At 35.9% G+C, this 14,552-nt stretch overlaps 2 protein-coding genes across 2 annotated transcripts; one reads left to right on the top strand and one right to left on the bottom strand.

Moving 5' to 3' along the window:
- The first annotated feature begins 4,022 nt into the window (after positions 1–4,022).
- Positions 4,023–5,209, top strand: LOC110735360 (RING-H2 finger protein ATL70-like). The gene has a single exon (XM_021915535.1). It carries the CDS (start codon positions 4,350–4,352, stop codon positions 4,908–4,910), a length of 561 nt encoding a protein of 186 aa, XP_021771227.1. The 5' UTR covers positions 4,023–4,349; the 3' UTR covers positions 4,911–5,209.
- Positions 5,210–13,017: 7,808 nt separating this feature from the next.
- On the bottom strand, positions 13,018–14,111 carry LOC110735382. The gene is made up of 2 exons (XM_021915564.1): positions 13,542–14,111; positions 13,018–13,468 (listed from the first exon to the last, which is right to left on the bottom strand). The coding sequence occupies exons 1-2, from the start codon at positions 14,109–14,111 to the stop codon at positions 13,379–13,381; spliced, it is 660 nt and encodes a 219-aa protein (XP_021771256.1). The 3' UTR covers positions 13,018–13,378.
- Positions 14,112–14,552: the final 441 nt, after the last annotated feature.

Below are 14,552 nucleotides of genomic sequence, written 5' to 3' on the forward strand. Positions count from 1 at the left end.
AATGTCCTTTATTTGACACAATAATAATGTACCATGCTTTTTCATGAATTAACCAGCAACTAAAATTTAATCATATAAATAGACTTTTTGTACACGAGGTTGTATGCATCAATCTATTTCCCATGATCAAATTAATTAGAAAACTCTATTAGATGGATGAATATGAAAGATTTACCCAGTTAATTAAAAATTAAATGGAAAATTAATGGAGTTATGGCTTAATTGCATACAACTTTCAACTTTACCAATAAATTTTAGCAATCACCTAATTATATTGTGTTATAAGCTTTACCAATCACACTAAATTTTCAGCTTACAAATACAAATAAAAAATGCCTATACAATAGAGAGATATTCTTTTACCAATAAATCATCTCAACATTGTCCTAAAAAAAAAAAGTGCAAACATAGGCCAAGAAAAATTAAGTCGCAATGGCTAACCACTCCGCGCGCAACGCGTGCGTTGGCTGCCATAATCTATTAAAAAGCGTTCCTAAAAACGTTTATGTGCCATGTAGACTCCTCATTGCACCACACCATATACTCAATTCTTCAATGCGCCATGTCACTACTCAATTCCTCAAAACGCCACGTCACCCATGCAACCAACAATAACACTATATGATGCCTCAATTGAATTTAAAAAATATGTGGATGGAGAGGTTCGAACACTCAACCTCTAAGAAGAAAAGTCATTGTTTAACGATCTAAGTAATTGTCAGTTATGTTATAATCTTGCACACAAATTTATGTTATACTACAAAAGTATAAAAAAACACATTCATACTAATAAATGTCATTTGAAAAAAGGAAAAATTGGTGAAAATAATCCCAACTTTGAGGCATTTACTTTTAATAATCCCAACTTTGGATTATTATTGAATAATCCCAACTTTAGGGGGTATTCGCTTTTATTGGACCCAACTGGTAAACCAACCTGTTATAACAGGTTATGGGACACGTGTCGCAACATAATTGGTAAAAAAAATATATAATAAATATTAAAAATTAAAAACCAAACACCCCCCACCGCCCACAATTCGCCTGCCCCCTTCCAACCGCCTACACTCCGGCAGCCCCCTCCCCATCGCCCACAATCCGACAGCCGCTTTCCCCTCGCCCCACCCGTCGGAAACCCCTCTCCCCGCCCCTTCCAACCACCGAAACAACCCCTCTTCCCCTGAACCGCCCCTGATTCCCACCCCCAAAAACCCTCCCAATAAACCATGCCCTCCCCTTTCCCCCACCCCAAAAACCACCCATTACCCTTTCCCCAACGCTAATAAACGTTGTTCGGGGCTACGGAAGGGAGAAAGGTGGTTTTCGGGTGAAGGGAAGGGGATAGGTGGTTTTTTGGGATAGTTTTCGTGGGTGTGTTTTGGGAATCGGGTCAATTTAGGGGAAGGGGGGCTGTTTCGGTGGTTGGGAGGGGTTTTTTTGGCAGGCTGGGTGTAGGGAGAGAGGTTGCTAGAGTGTGGGGGTTGGGGAGGGGGCTGCCGGAGCGGGGTTGGGGAGGGGTGGCGTGATGGTTTTTCTTTTTCAAAAAAATTTCTTTTTTTTCTTTTCTTTTTAGCCTTTTTTCAGCCAATCAAGTGGTGCCATATTTTTTTAAAACAAATAAATATATATATTACCTGCTTGACAGGTTACCGGTCACTTGGGACCAATAAAAGCGAATACCCCATAAAGTTGGGATTATTCAATAATAATACAAAGTTGGGATTATTAAAAGTAAATGCCTCAAAGTTGGGATTATTTTCACCAATTTTTCCTTGAAAAAATTAATTAATTGTTGTATAATTAAAAAAAGTAGTAACCCGGGCATCGCCCGGGCTATACATTAGTTATTTGAATAAAGAGTCGTTTGAACAATAGAAATTATCATTATTTACACAAACCATGGTCTATTCAACTTTTATTTATTTATTATTTTTTTATATCTAGTGCTTAGCCCGGGCAATGCCCCAAGTGTATACGTTAAATATTCTTTACTCCGTATTATAGTTTTCATGTATTACAATAATATTAAATATTTTTATTATAGATTCAGGATAAGAAAATAATTTGTAACAAAAAAAAAAAAAACTCGTGTCATACATTAACTATATTTAAGAAGAAGGAAAAATTGCTCCCATTAATCTGAACTTTGCCTCGTCCGCCGAAAATAATCCCAACTTTCGTTTATTATCTATTGCACCGAACTTTGGGGGGTATTAATTTTCGTTGCACCCAACTTACCTGCAACCGGTTAATCCGGTCAACATTTGTGTGTTACATTTTTTTTGGACACGTGTCACTACATGAATGGTCAAATAAAATTATTTTTTTTATAAAAAAACAAAATTTTAAAAAAAAACAAAATAAAAATAAAAAAAAAAAAACCCAGCCACCCCTTAACGGCAGCCACCGTTAATGGCAGTAGGGGAGGATATAGGAAGGGGTGAGGCCGGATTTGGGTCGGAAACGAAGGGGAAGGGGGCAGAAACGACGGGGAGGGGGAAACGGCGAAAACGAAGGGGAAGGGGATTCGGGTCGGAAAACGGCGGGGGAGAGGGGAGTGACGGAGGAAATAGGGGTGGGGGAGGGGTTTTCGGGGGTGGGGAAAGGGAAAGGGGGAGGGTTGTGCGGCGGTTTCCGGGAGTGAGGGAGGGGTTTTCGGGGGTGGGGGAATGGTTTTCGGGGGTGGGGGAAGGGAAAGGGTGGGTTTCGAGGTAGGGGGAAGGCTGGGCGGCGGTTTCCGACAGCAAGGGAGGGGTTTTTCGAGGGTGGGGGTGATTTTCCGGCGTGGTGGGGGTGGGGGTGTGGTGGCAGTCGCTGGGCGTGGGTGGTTTGTGGGTTTTTTTTTTTTTTTTTTAAAAAAAATTAAGCCAATCATACGTTGACACGTGTCTAGGTAACTTGATACATCAGGTTAGATGACCTGTTGGGTGCAACGAAAATTAATACCCCCAAAGTTCGGTACAATAGATAATAAACGAAAGTTGGGATTATTTTCGGCGGACGAGGGAAAGTTCAGATTAATGGGAGCAATTTTTCCTAAGAAGAATAAATAAACAAAATTATTAGATAGCAAAGATAGCGTGTATCCTTGTTTAGTAACGCCTTTTAATGTACAGTATAAATTAGTGTTAAAATCACAATTATGTCCAAAATTTTAATCAAATCTAATAACACAATTTAGCGAATCAAAGAAATAGATGGGGGTGTAAGTCAAAATTCTAAATGAAAATGTAAAATATTCAATCATGCAACCTAACTAGGCACAAAGACCACAAACCAATACTCACATTACATCAACGAGTCTCAAATTAAGTATTCATAAATATTTTCCTTTGAAAACGATTTTATTACATTGAAGTTTCCAATTCGTTAAAGAGCTAAATAGTTTCATTAGACTTTAGAGTGAGATTCTAATAAACTAATCAAGACGATTGAAAATCGATTAGATCCCACATTATTGATTATTACTTGACCCCCCAAAATCATTAATTTTGTGTTCACGAATGTTTTGAAGTTTCTTTAGGAACGTATGCCTAATTATTTCCATAATCAAGTTGTTGAATCATGCTTGCGACTAGCTAGTAATAACGCATCAAATAGACAAAAAATTCAACCGTTTTGCCTAAAATATCTATAAAAATTAGATAATTCTATTTGGATAATTGAGTTTCCTTTGGAGCTCACTTTAGACCGTTTCCTTGAATACAAAGCATATACTAATATACTACATAATTGCATTTAAATATCAACGTGTTTTGCACGAAGGACGTCTATAAAGAAAAGACAAATATATCAACTAATTTTCTTTTTGTATTCATATAATTAACATATTATTAACAAAATTATACAAATCCAACTAAATGCTCTTAAGAGATGAGTTAAGAAGGGCCCTTAAAAAACACTAAAAGTTAAACAAATTGTACATCACCTTGCATCAAATATTATTAAACTATATAATTATTTGACCTCTTTTTATTTCATATTATAAATTATACATTAAGATAAGAATTTCACATGTAATCTAAAGACTAGACCTCTAATTTTTTTATACATACAAAATTGAATTTCTTACTTCAAATTTCAAATACATCTTCCCTGAATTATTACTCCACCTATCCATTTGCCTTCCTCATTAGTTGACTTTCTAAATAATCTATTGCCTCCCCTAAATAACCCTTAATTAATACTTCATTTTTCTCCTCAACCTAATAACACCCCTTTTTTCCTTCCATGGCTACATGTTTAAAGTTGTACATAGTAGTCCTTCCCTTAATTTCTCCTACAAAAATCGACACAAAAAGCCTTTTTTGATCCATCACTACTACAAAAAAACCCGAAAGAGAACCTAAATGAACACGGCCGGTGCTAGTCCAAGCAACACAAGGGATGCAGCCTCAACTAACACAGATTTCCCTGGAAGAGAAGACACCGTAGGCGGGTTCACCTACGGCTTAGGGGTGTCAATAGGTATTCTTGTACTAATAACAACTATTACCCTGGCTTCTTACTTTTGCACCCGTGATGAAGGAACCACCACGGGTGCAAATCAATCAGAAGAAGAAGAACAACGACGACAACAACAAAGACGAAATGATCAATGTGTGATCGATGTAGAAGGGATCGACGAAAATACACTCAAGACATACCCAAAGTGCTTGTACTCACAACTAGAGAGTAACAAGAAAAATGGTTCAACAGTGAGTTGTTGTTCAATATGTTTAGCAGATTATAAAGGGAAAGATGTGTTGAGATTATTGCCAGAATGTGGGCATGTATTTCATCTAAAATGTGTTGATCCTTGGCTTAGAGTTCATCCTACTTGTCCTGTTTGTAGGACTTCTCCTTTGCCTACCCCTCAGTCAACGCCTCTTGCCGAGGTTGCTCCTCTTGCTGCGTCGAGAATCGGATAAATTTTTACTTTTTTCTGCGCGAATGAGCCACAAAGACAATACAGAGTACAAATTATAGATGGAGGTCGAGGAATTGAACCCGCGACCTAAGTAGGCCAAGACCTCGACGGTAAATTAAATTTAGATTTTTTTTTTTTCTAAAATCTGTCTTTAATTTTTTGTTGTTGTTTATATATATACTCCATAATTTATAAGCCATGATTTTCTGGATTCTGACAAATTACAGAGCAAAGAAATTAGAAAAGTTAATGTAGGATGGTTTAATCTGCAATTTGAGCATAGTTGACTTTTCTTTTTCTTTTATTTTTTATTTTTTATTTTTTTTTATGTGCTTGATTTCTGGACAGAGTATACTTGTATAGAATTTTTTTTTTATGTAACTAAAACGATTTTTTAGCTCTAAATGTCTAAATTTTATTGTTTACTTGTTATATTAATCTAAGGATGACTAATTTCTAATGGAGACTCACAAGAAGTAAAGCGGGAATACAGGCAACAACTTCAATGGCAAGCTAATTGTCAAATTAATTAAATTAGTTTTCATACCATATAGGATTTTAAACTAATCCCGTTTTGTAGCAATTTTGTGCCCCAATGATAAATGATTAGCTACTAATATGTTAATACTTAAATGCTTAATTAGTTTCTCAAAATAAGTTTATTACCAATATATTTCAAGCTCTTGTTCTTTCGAAAAAAAAATTATAAACAAATTAGCTTGTCATTAGACCAAGCTAATTGTAATTTTTAGCTCCTTGGTCAAACTAGTAGTTAGAGCAACTCCAACGGCAGTCTAACTTGACAATTAGCTTGACATGCACATAAGCTTTTAAGCTAATTGTTATTGTAGCTACTTTGAACTCCAATGGCTAGATATTATCTTACAATCTAAATGAATTTCACATCCTTTAGAGCAACTCCAATGGTTGTAGCTAAGGACTTGCTTGTAATTTCAATAATTCCCTACCTACTAGCTTAACCTTTGGAGCTAGAAAACTCAATTAGCTTGGCTAAGAGCAAATTAGCTTTGTCAAACTAATTTGCTTGGGAATTAAACTTGCTAAAATAAAATGCCAGTTGCATTAATTTAGCTCTTTCCATTTTTTTTCAATCCAACAACTATTACTAAGCTAATAGCTAGCAATTGGAGCAAAAATTAGCTAAAATGATAATTAGCTTAAAAGCTTATGTGGCATGGCAAGTTAATTGTCAAGTTAGCTTCCCATTGGAGTTACTCTGAGTTAAGCCTCTTACAAGGGACTGAACTTTCAAGAAATTTAAAAGGAGGGGACTGTAGTTACGAAATGTAAATGTAGGGGACTGAAACCGGTTGTTCAAGTAAACACCGGTGTGGTAACCTGTTGTAGGGAGTTTGCACTTATTTAAAATAATAATAAAAAAAAGCCTCTGATAATTGCAGACCTCGAGCTGTGTGATTAATTACAGCCGTAGGAGGAACGCGGGAAACGAAGGGGGTCTTAAAGCTTCTATTGGAAGCTATCTCCTTTTCCTATAAAAGTAGTACTTTCATCTTCTTTAATGCCCACACCACCATTTTCAGAAAGCTCCAACTATAAAAAAAAAAATCCTTTATTCTCTGTTCAGCTCGTGTATTGGCCTACTAGTCCCAGCTTTGAGAAAACTGTTGGGAAAAAAGTCGCACGTTTGAGTTCTATTGACACTAGTAGCCCACAATTACACCTCCTTGGATTTGCACTACTACTTGACATTATTCTGGAATCAATTAGGAAAGATAAATCACATAATTAATCTTCTTATAAATCACTACATGTATGGAAAAAATAATTTACTTACTGCAACTCAACCTTTTCTACAGGATCAAATTCAGAGGCACACAAAAGCTCCCTTGGTTGTTTGACAAACCTAGATTTTAGATGCTTGTTTGAAGGAAAAAAAAAAACAAATTTTTTGAAAACTCAGTGCTTATTGTTCTTCAAATTAAGTTTTTGTCCTAGAAAATCCTCTGTGTTAAATACTTGTATAACGGCTACTTTTGTTTGCAAAACTTTTTCTGTTTCCAATGCACTTAAAAGCTTGTCAGTGATTTAAAAAAAAAAATAATCTTAAAATACATGGAAACCGGTTGTAGAAGGTTACCTTGGCCGGAGTTATAGGCATAGTCCCTTGCTTTTAACTTCCAAAACTGCAGTCCCCTCCTTTTAAATTTCTTGAAAGTTCAGTCCCTTGTAAGAGGCTTAACTCGAGTTACTCTTATTAACTTTTTATATTTCATTTTATTAATTCTATTTTACATTTTTTTTGATAAGTTTTTCTCCAAGCAAATTGAATTTTCTAGCTCCAATGGTCAAGCTAATAGCTCGGGATTATTTAATATTCCAAGCAACTCCCTAGCTATAACCATTGGAGTTGCTCTTAGAGACTTGTTAAAATTACAATCAAATCCCTTACTACAATACTGTACTCCCTTTGTCTATTATGTTTGCTTCCTTGAGTAAATTTATTTATTTATTTATTTTTAAAAAGCAAAAATATTTCATTAATTAAAAGTCATGCGACATCTACATAGAGATTCGACGTTAAAGTGGTGAATAAAAAAAAGTATAATTGTGAGTTAGGGCATGTTCACATTTACTTAATTTCAGTTGAGTTCATTTCAGTTCAGCTCCAATCAGTTCAGTTCAATTCACTTAAGTTCAGTTCAGCTCCAATCAGTTTAGTTCAGTTCAGTTCAATTCCGCTCGTAATTTCCCTCTCTCATAAAATATTCATTTCAGCTCAATTCAGTTCAGCTCCAATCAGTTCAGTTCAGCTCAGTTCAGTAAATGTGAACATGCGCTTAGTTTATACCACCAAAAATAGTGCTCTTTCTGTTTTTAAAATACTTGCTTCATTTTTCTTTTTCAGCAGTTTTTAAATACTTACTCCATTTCCTTATTTGGGCCTTGTTTGACAAATGGCTGTTGGCTGGTTCACTTGGCTTGTTTGACTAGCTGGAATGTTTGGCTGTTTATAATGACTTTTGAAATTGGCTATTTAAGCTAGCTGTTTATAAAAGTTTTTGGTAAATTAATTGTTGGTTGTTGGCTGTTTATTAGATAGTTTGTGGGCCAACAAGCCAAAAGCCAACAAAAAAGCTACTCAAAGCAGCTTTTTCATTTTGGCTTAAAAGCCAGCTTTTTCGCTGACTAAAAAGCCAATTACCAAACACATTTTTTGGCTGTTTGACCACCTTAAAAAGCCAAAAGCTAACCAAAAAGCCAATTACCAAACATGGCCTTGGTATGCTTTAACAATATTTAATTCATTTCTCTCACCTAATGGATCCAACATAAATTATATTTTATTAATTTTATATTCTCTCTCCTCCAATTCTCTCCACTACTTTTACTTTTTACAACTTTTTATTGTTCCACTTACCCCACTACCTCCATATTTTATTACTTTCTTCAATTTCTCCAAAAACTCCACGTATGGAGAAATGAAACAAGTATTTAAAAACGGAGGGAGTACTTTGCATGAAGTATTTGACGTACCAAAAAAAAAATTGAAGCAAAATAAAGTATACTGCATTTATAGTCTATTTGAATAGGTTAGGTAACCAAATTTGTTTATAGATCCTAATACTACGTATAATCTAATTTTAAAGTTTTTTTAAGTAAAAGTTTAGAAATTATGATTAATCTGTAGGGCTGTGGCCCTAACCATTTAAATTGGCATGCAGTTCAATATAACTTATCTTTATCTTAAATTAGTTGTAGGTTCGTGGCCCTAACCATTAGAAAAATTCAATAAGTTCAATAAATATATCCTAACACCGTGTTGCCAGTCATTGTAGGGGTTGCTTCGCAAGTGTAATAGGGGTTACTTGGTCAGCGTTAAAAGGATTAATTCATTATTGTTAGGAAAATTTGTAAATTACCACCCATAAAGGGGTCCTATTTTGAAATTACCACCCATTAAAACTTTTATTTTAAATAACCACCTATAAAATTAAAAAACATTTCAGATTACCACTTTTTTTGAAATTCCGGTGGAAAATCCGGTTGAGGGCCCCACCTTATTAAATTTTTTTTCATTTCCCTCGACCTAACCTTCTGATTGAAACATTAAACTCAAAAAAACATCGTCTCTCATCAATTTCTTTAATTAATTCATCAAAAAGCATCAATCTTTCCCCTTTTTCTTCCTTTAATTCACTGTCAACTTTGCAACTACTTCTTAAGGGTTGAGTCAGAACCCTAACATTTTTTTTCTGCAAATTGGGACCCTATTTGTACTTGCATTTGCTGTTGAAGTCGCCATCTTGGGGTGTTTTCTAGGGACCAAAAGTGCGTAGGTGAAGCTCCTGTCAAATGGTGATGTCAATGGCGACGCCTGAGGTAAGCAATTCGGACCTTTTACAATTTCAGATCACATGTAGCCTAATTGCAAAAAACCCCAATTTTAAAGCCCCAGGAACCCTAATTCCAAAATTGCATAAAACCCCCAATATTGCCCCAGGAACCCTAATTCCAAAATTTCAGACATGTACCAGCTGCAATTTGAGGAAATTTGGATGAAATTTGGGGCAAAAGTTGTGAATTGATGTCGGGTAATTTATAAAGAAAAAAAACGAGGAGGGAAACATTCAAAAGAGTCAAATTCGCCGTTTTTAGCCGTTATGTGGGGCCCTCAACGGATTTACCACCGGAATTACAGAAAAGGTGGTACTCTGAAAACTTTTTTAATTTAATGGGTGGTTATTTAAAATAAAAGTTTTAATGGGTGGTAATTTCAAAACATGACCTCTTTTTGGGTGGTAATTTACAAATTTTCCTTATTGTTATAGAGTTACCCGGTCAGTGTTATAGGGGTTACTCGATCGGTATTAAAGGAGTTATTTAATCAATGTTATAAGGGTTACTTTAAGTGGCCACACGGTGTGGCCGACCGCACACAAGCGAGTTGAACTAACTAAAAATTGGAATAACTATCTAGTATCTATTAATTTTTTTTTTTTGGGGTTTAGAGAGCCATAAGGTCGAGGGTTAGAATCAATATTAGGATCTCCTGGAATCGGGAGAGAAGCTCTAAGTCTCTAACCACTTAAGCTATCTCTCACTGTCAAATTTAAATAATAAAAAGTATAAATTTTTTAAGGCAATATAAATGGTTTGATATGGACAATCACGTACAATATTATGCTCCATTATCATTATAAATATATTATTAGATTAATATCATACTTCACTAAATTGATTACAATGGTATCAAATATGACATGGATGTAAAGAGACATCACAAATTCACAACCTTATGTGGATGTTCATATTTACATCACACCAAAAACTACATTATATAGGTGCACATCACACTACAAATTATTGTTTTTTCATGAAGAAAGAAAGGAAAAAGCTAATAAAAGCATGTCGTATTGACGTAGGCCATGTTTGGTAATTGACTTTTTGGTGGCTTTTTGGTTAGCTTTTGGCTTTTGGTTTTTTTATGAGGTCAAACAGCTAAAAAATGTGTTTGGTAATGGGCTTTTTAGCCAGTGAAAAAGTTAGCTTTTAAGCAAAATGAAAAAGCTGCTTTGAATAGCTTTTTTTGTTGGCTTTTGGCTTGTTGGCCCACAAATTATCTAATAAACAGTCAACTACCAACAATTTAGCCAGCTTTAACAGCCAATTTCAAAAGCCATTATAAACAGCCAAACATACCAGTTGGTCAAACAAATCAAGTGAACCAGCCAAACAGCCAATCGCCAACAGCCACTTGCTAAACAAGGCCGTAATCTCCTTAACAACCAAACACCTTATAGCAATGATGTATATGCCTTTATCAAAGATAGATGGCAAATTGGCGGGTGTATTCACATATAAAATTGGCAAAAGTATATAAAAGTAATATGATACAATTGCATTACAAAAACACATTATTCAAAAAAAAAAAAAAAAAAAAAAAAAAAAAAAAAAAAAAAAAACCATGTGAATCGAGTATACCCTACCGTTTTTACTCACAGAATCAATCTAGCTATGTTCATCAATTAACACATTCATTTTTTTTTTCCTTGAAAATTTACTACGCTAAATAAAAATGCAATTTAGGATAAGTAACACGAAGTACTTTATTTATGTAAGAAATCTAATTTCATAATGTATAATAACATCGCCTTCTTAATAATTTTTTTTTCACTTTTGTTCAAAGAAGAGATGAAGCATGAGGGTTGGAGAGAAGCTATGACAGCTGAAATTAACGCTCTTGAAGAACATGTAACATGGACATTAAAAATAGGGCTGAGGAAACTATCTAAAAATCCAAAAATTCGATCCGAAGATTTAGGATAACCGATCTGAAATCAATTTTGAATCGGATAATTTCGGATCGGATATCCAATCAGAAAAAATTGAATATCGGATAGCAAAATATTGAATTTCGGATATCTGAAAGAAAATTGGATAACAATATTCGAATAAAAACTCAAAAGTCCTAAGTTTCCACAAAGGCCCAAATATCCCCAAAAGCCCAACTTTTGAAACTAGCAAACACTACCCTAAAATCCCACCGCCCCTTTCTCTCTATCTTCTCTCTCCTCTCATATTCATCCTCACTGCCCTTCTCTAATCTCTATCACTTCTTTTTCATCCTCACAGCCTTTCTCTATCACTTCTATCTATCTTCTCTTTCATCCTCCATTATTCTCGCTCCTTCGATTTTGCAACAACAACCAAGTTACTGGCTTTCCTCCTTCGATCCTCCTCCTGGCACCGCCATCTAATACCGCAACAAAAACTACAACATCCTCCTCTGGCTACCATTATCGCTCCTTCAAGCTTCCAATGACAATTACAATTTCGTTTCTTTGTTTTGTGGATTTTTTTTTGTAATTTATTAAAATTAGGGTTTTTTCATTTTTACCACCTTCAAATAATGACTTTGTCGAATTTACCACCTCCAAAAAAAAAACATTTACTTTACCACCTCATAAAAAAATTAAACATCAGTTTTACCACCTCATCTGAGCTCAGGTGACGGAAAACGCTTGTGGGGCCCAGCATAACGGCTAGTTTTTGATTTTTTCCCAAATTTCTCTCGATTTCCCTTTTATTTAAACCTAGTTCTTCATTTGTACACCAAATTCTTGCAGATTGGAGATTAATTTTTGCGATTTTCTTCACAAATCAGTATTTTTGGGCAACCTTAACAATCCCAAACCCTCTAATTATCAAACAATCAATTGAACTCCTCGACAACAAGCATCAAATAGGTAAGCCATTGTCGTTAATTCTCTAGCAATTTTCGTGATTTCTGTTGTAATTTTTTGGCAATTCGTTGCGTGATTATGTTGCATTTGCTAAGAGTAATTGAAATTGGGCGTTTTGTGAGGTCAATTAAACCCCAATTTGAATTAAAATACTTAGGGTTCATGTAAGATTAAATTAGATTGGGGGTTTTTGTTATGTGAATTGGCTACTAAAATTAGGGTTATATTATGGTGATTGTGTTCAAATACAATTAATTTCATTCTTGTTCTTACTGAATTTCAGAAGGGAATGTCTTCAGTTAGCATGTCACCCTCAAAGGAGAAAAAATGCCAATGTGGAGTTCCAATGTCTAGGCTGACTGCTTGGACTAGGGAGAACCCAGGACGCAAGTTTAGGACCTGCAAATTCTATGATCCTGTGACTGAGTCAAGGGGGTGTAAAGCTTTTGAGTGGGTGGATCAACCAGATGGAACACCTTGGTAAACAGAGGTGATTAACAACTTGCTGCTGGACAAGAAACTAATGAAGGGAGAGCTGAATGACATGAAGAGGGAAGTTGACGATGTTAGTGGAAAAAGGAGGTGCTTGCTCAATGAGATTGACAGCTTGAAGATGAAATGCAAAGCTCTTAGCTCAGACAGGAAGAAGATGATCAAGGAAGTGCATGGCAGCAATGCAACAACAAAGAAAATGCTCACAGTACATGCTATTGTTGTGTTTTGTTGTTTTGGTTTGGTACTGGCTATGTATTTTAGATCTTAGGTTCATTTAGGAATGCTTAGAAACAAAAAAAATCCCCAACTTATGTTGTGTTTTGTTGAATTATTATGTGTGGATGTTAGGATGACATTTCTTGTACTACTTTTAACAAAATCAATGAGAAATGGAACTTTTTGGTAGAAACATATCACAATTCGTATTAGTACTTGCAACACAATGTTTGAAATTGTTTTACATTGGCTGAGACAAAAGTTAAGGCACCTTTGTGCAAAATCATTGTTCAACTATCATTGTTCAACTACCAAATAAACTTGGTTGTCTATTACAAAATACTAATGAGTAGACCTAGGGTCACAGTTGATTGAGATCCTTGTCCTTCTTGCTTGTCATTACATGAAGCTTGGACCTGGTCTGTATTTTGACTTTGGGAGGAGTAGTTGTTGGCACTCTTGTGGGCTGACTCAGGCTCCTGTTGCTCCTGGTAACAGGCTGAGTTGGCAAAGGCTCTGTTCTTGTTGCAGGCTAGCTTGACACAGCAGTTGCAGGTGCAGCATTACTTGACCCAGCCTGTGCTGTTGTTGGAGGCTGATATTGTGGCAACTTCAGTGCAGCCTGCAATCACAGTATGAAAAGACTCAGAAACAAAGCCACTAAATACACTCAAGTCACAAAATACACAAAATACCTGTCTTGCTGCTTTCTCTTCACTTTTCTTTCTCTGTTCCTTAAGCCAAGGAGTCTGCATCTGTGGCCTCCCACCCTTTGGATTTGTTGCAGGTGGGTTAAGCTGTTCTGGTGCTGCTTCAGCCTTGCATGTTTTGGCAAAGTGGCCAAACCCACCACAGTTCTTGCATTGTTTCATCACCTTTGGCTTCTTGCCCTCAGGTGCTGCAGAAGTGCCCTCCCCTGGTTCAAGCTTTCTCTTATTTGCCTTAGGTCTTCCTGGCTGCACTTTCAGCATAGGTGGCAAAGGCTGTCTGAGCTTGACCTTTTCCCAATTCTTAGGGCCAGGCATTGGCTGTATTGGGTTCTCATATGCAGCCAAGTATGTCACCCTATAGTAATGTGGGTGCACATACAACTCAGGATCATCCCTTTTGTCCATTATGCAAGCAAATGCATGGACACAAGGTATTCCTGTCAACTCCCATCTATAACAAGTGCATTTTCTCTCTTGCAGATCCACAATGCACTGATCATCCTTGTATTTCACCTCATAAATTTCATCCCTTGAAGCTGTAACCTCACATGTCATGGCAAATGGGGTTAGTAAACCTTCCCAAGACTTTGCTGTAACCCATCAAAGACTTTGTTGACAAATGGGGTTAGTAAACCTTCCCAAGACTTTGTTGCCTCCCATTTGTCATTACTCCTCTTCATCAAATATCTTCTAAGCCATTCCATTTGAGTTAGAATAGGCTTGTCTCTGGCATCTCTAATCACTGCATTAAATGTCTCACACATGTTGTTTAACAACATGTTAGACTTGCAGTTTGTAGAGAAAGCATGCCTTGACCAGTGCTGGGGGTCAATGTTTGACAACCACTGGTATGCTTCTTCATCCAAAAAATTGATACTTTCCATAGCAACTTCAAACTCAAACTGATACAACCACACACATGACAACCATTGAACACAACATAGACACATGACATACAGTTTTCACAAAATAGAAAGACATGTAAATATGTGCAAA

This window comes from Chenopodium quinoa, unplaced genomic scaffold (assembly GCF_001683475.1).
Source record: "Chenopodium quinoa cultivar QQ74 unplaced genomic scaffold, ASM168347v1, whole genome shotgun sequence".
NCBI lineage: Eukaryota > Viridiplantae > Streptophyta > Magnoliopsida > Caryophyllales > Amaranthaceae > Chenopodium > Chenopodium quinoa.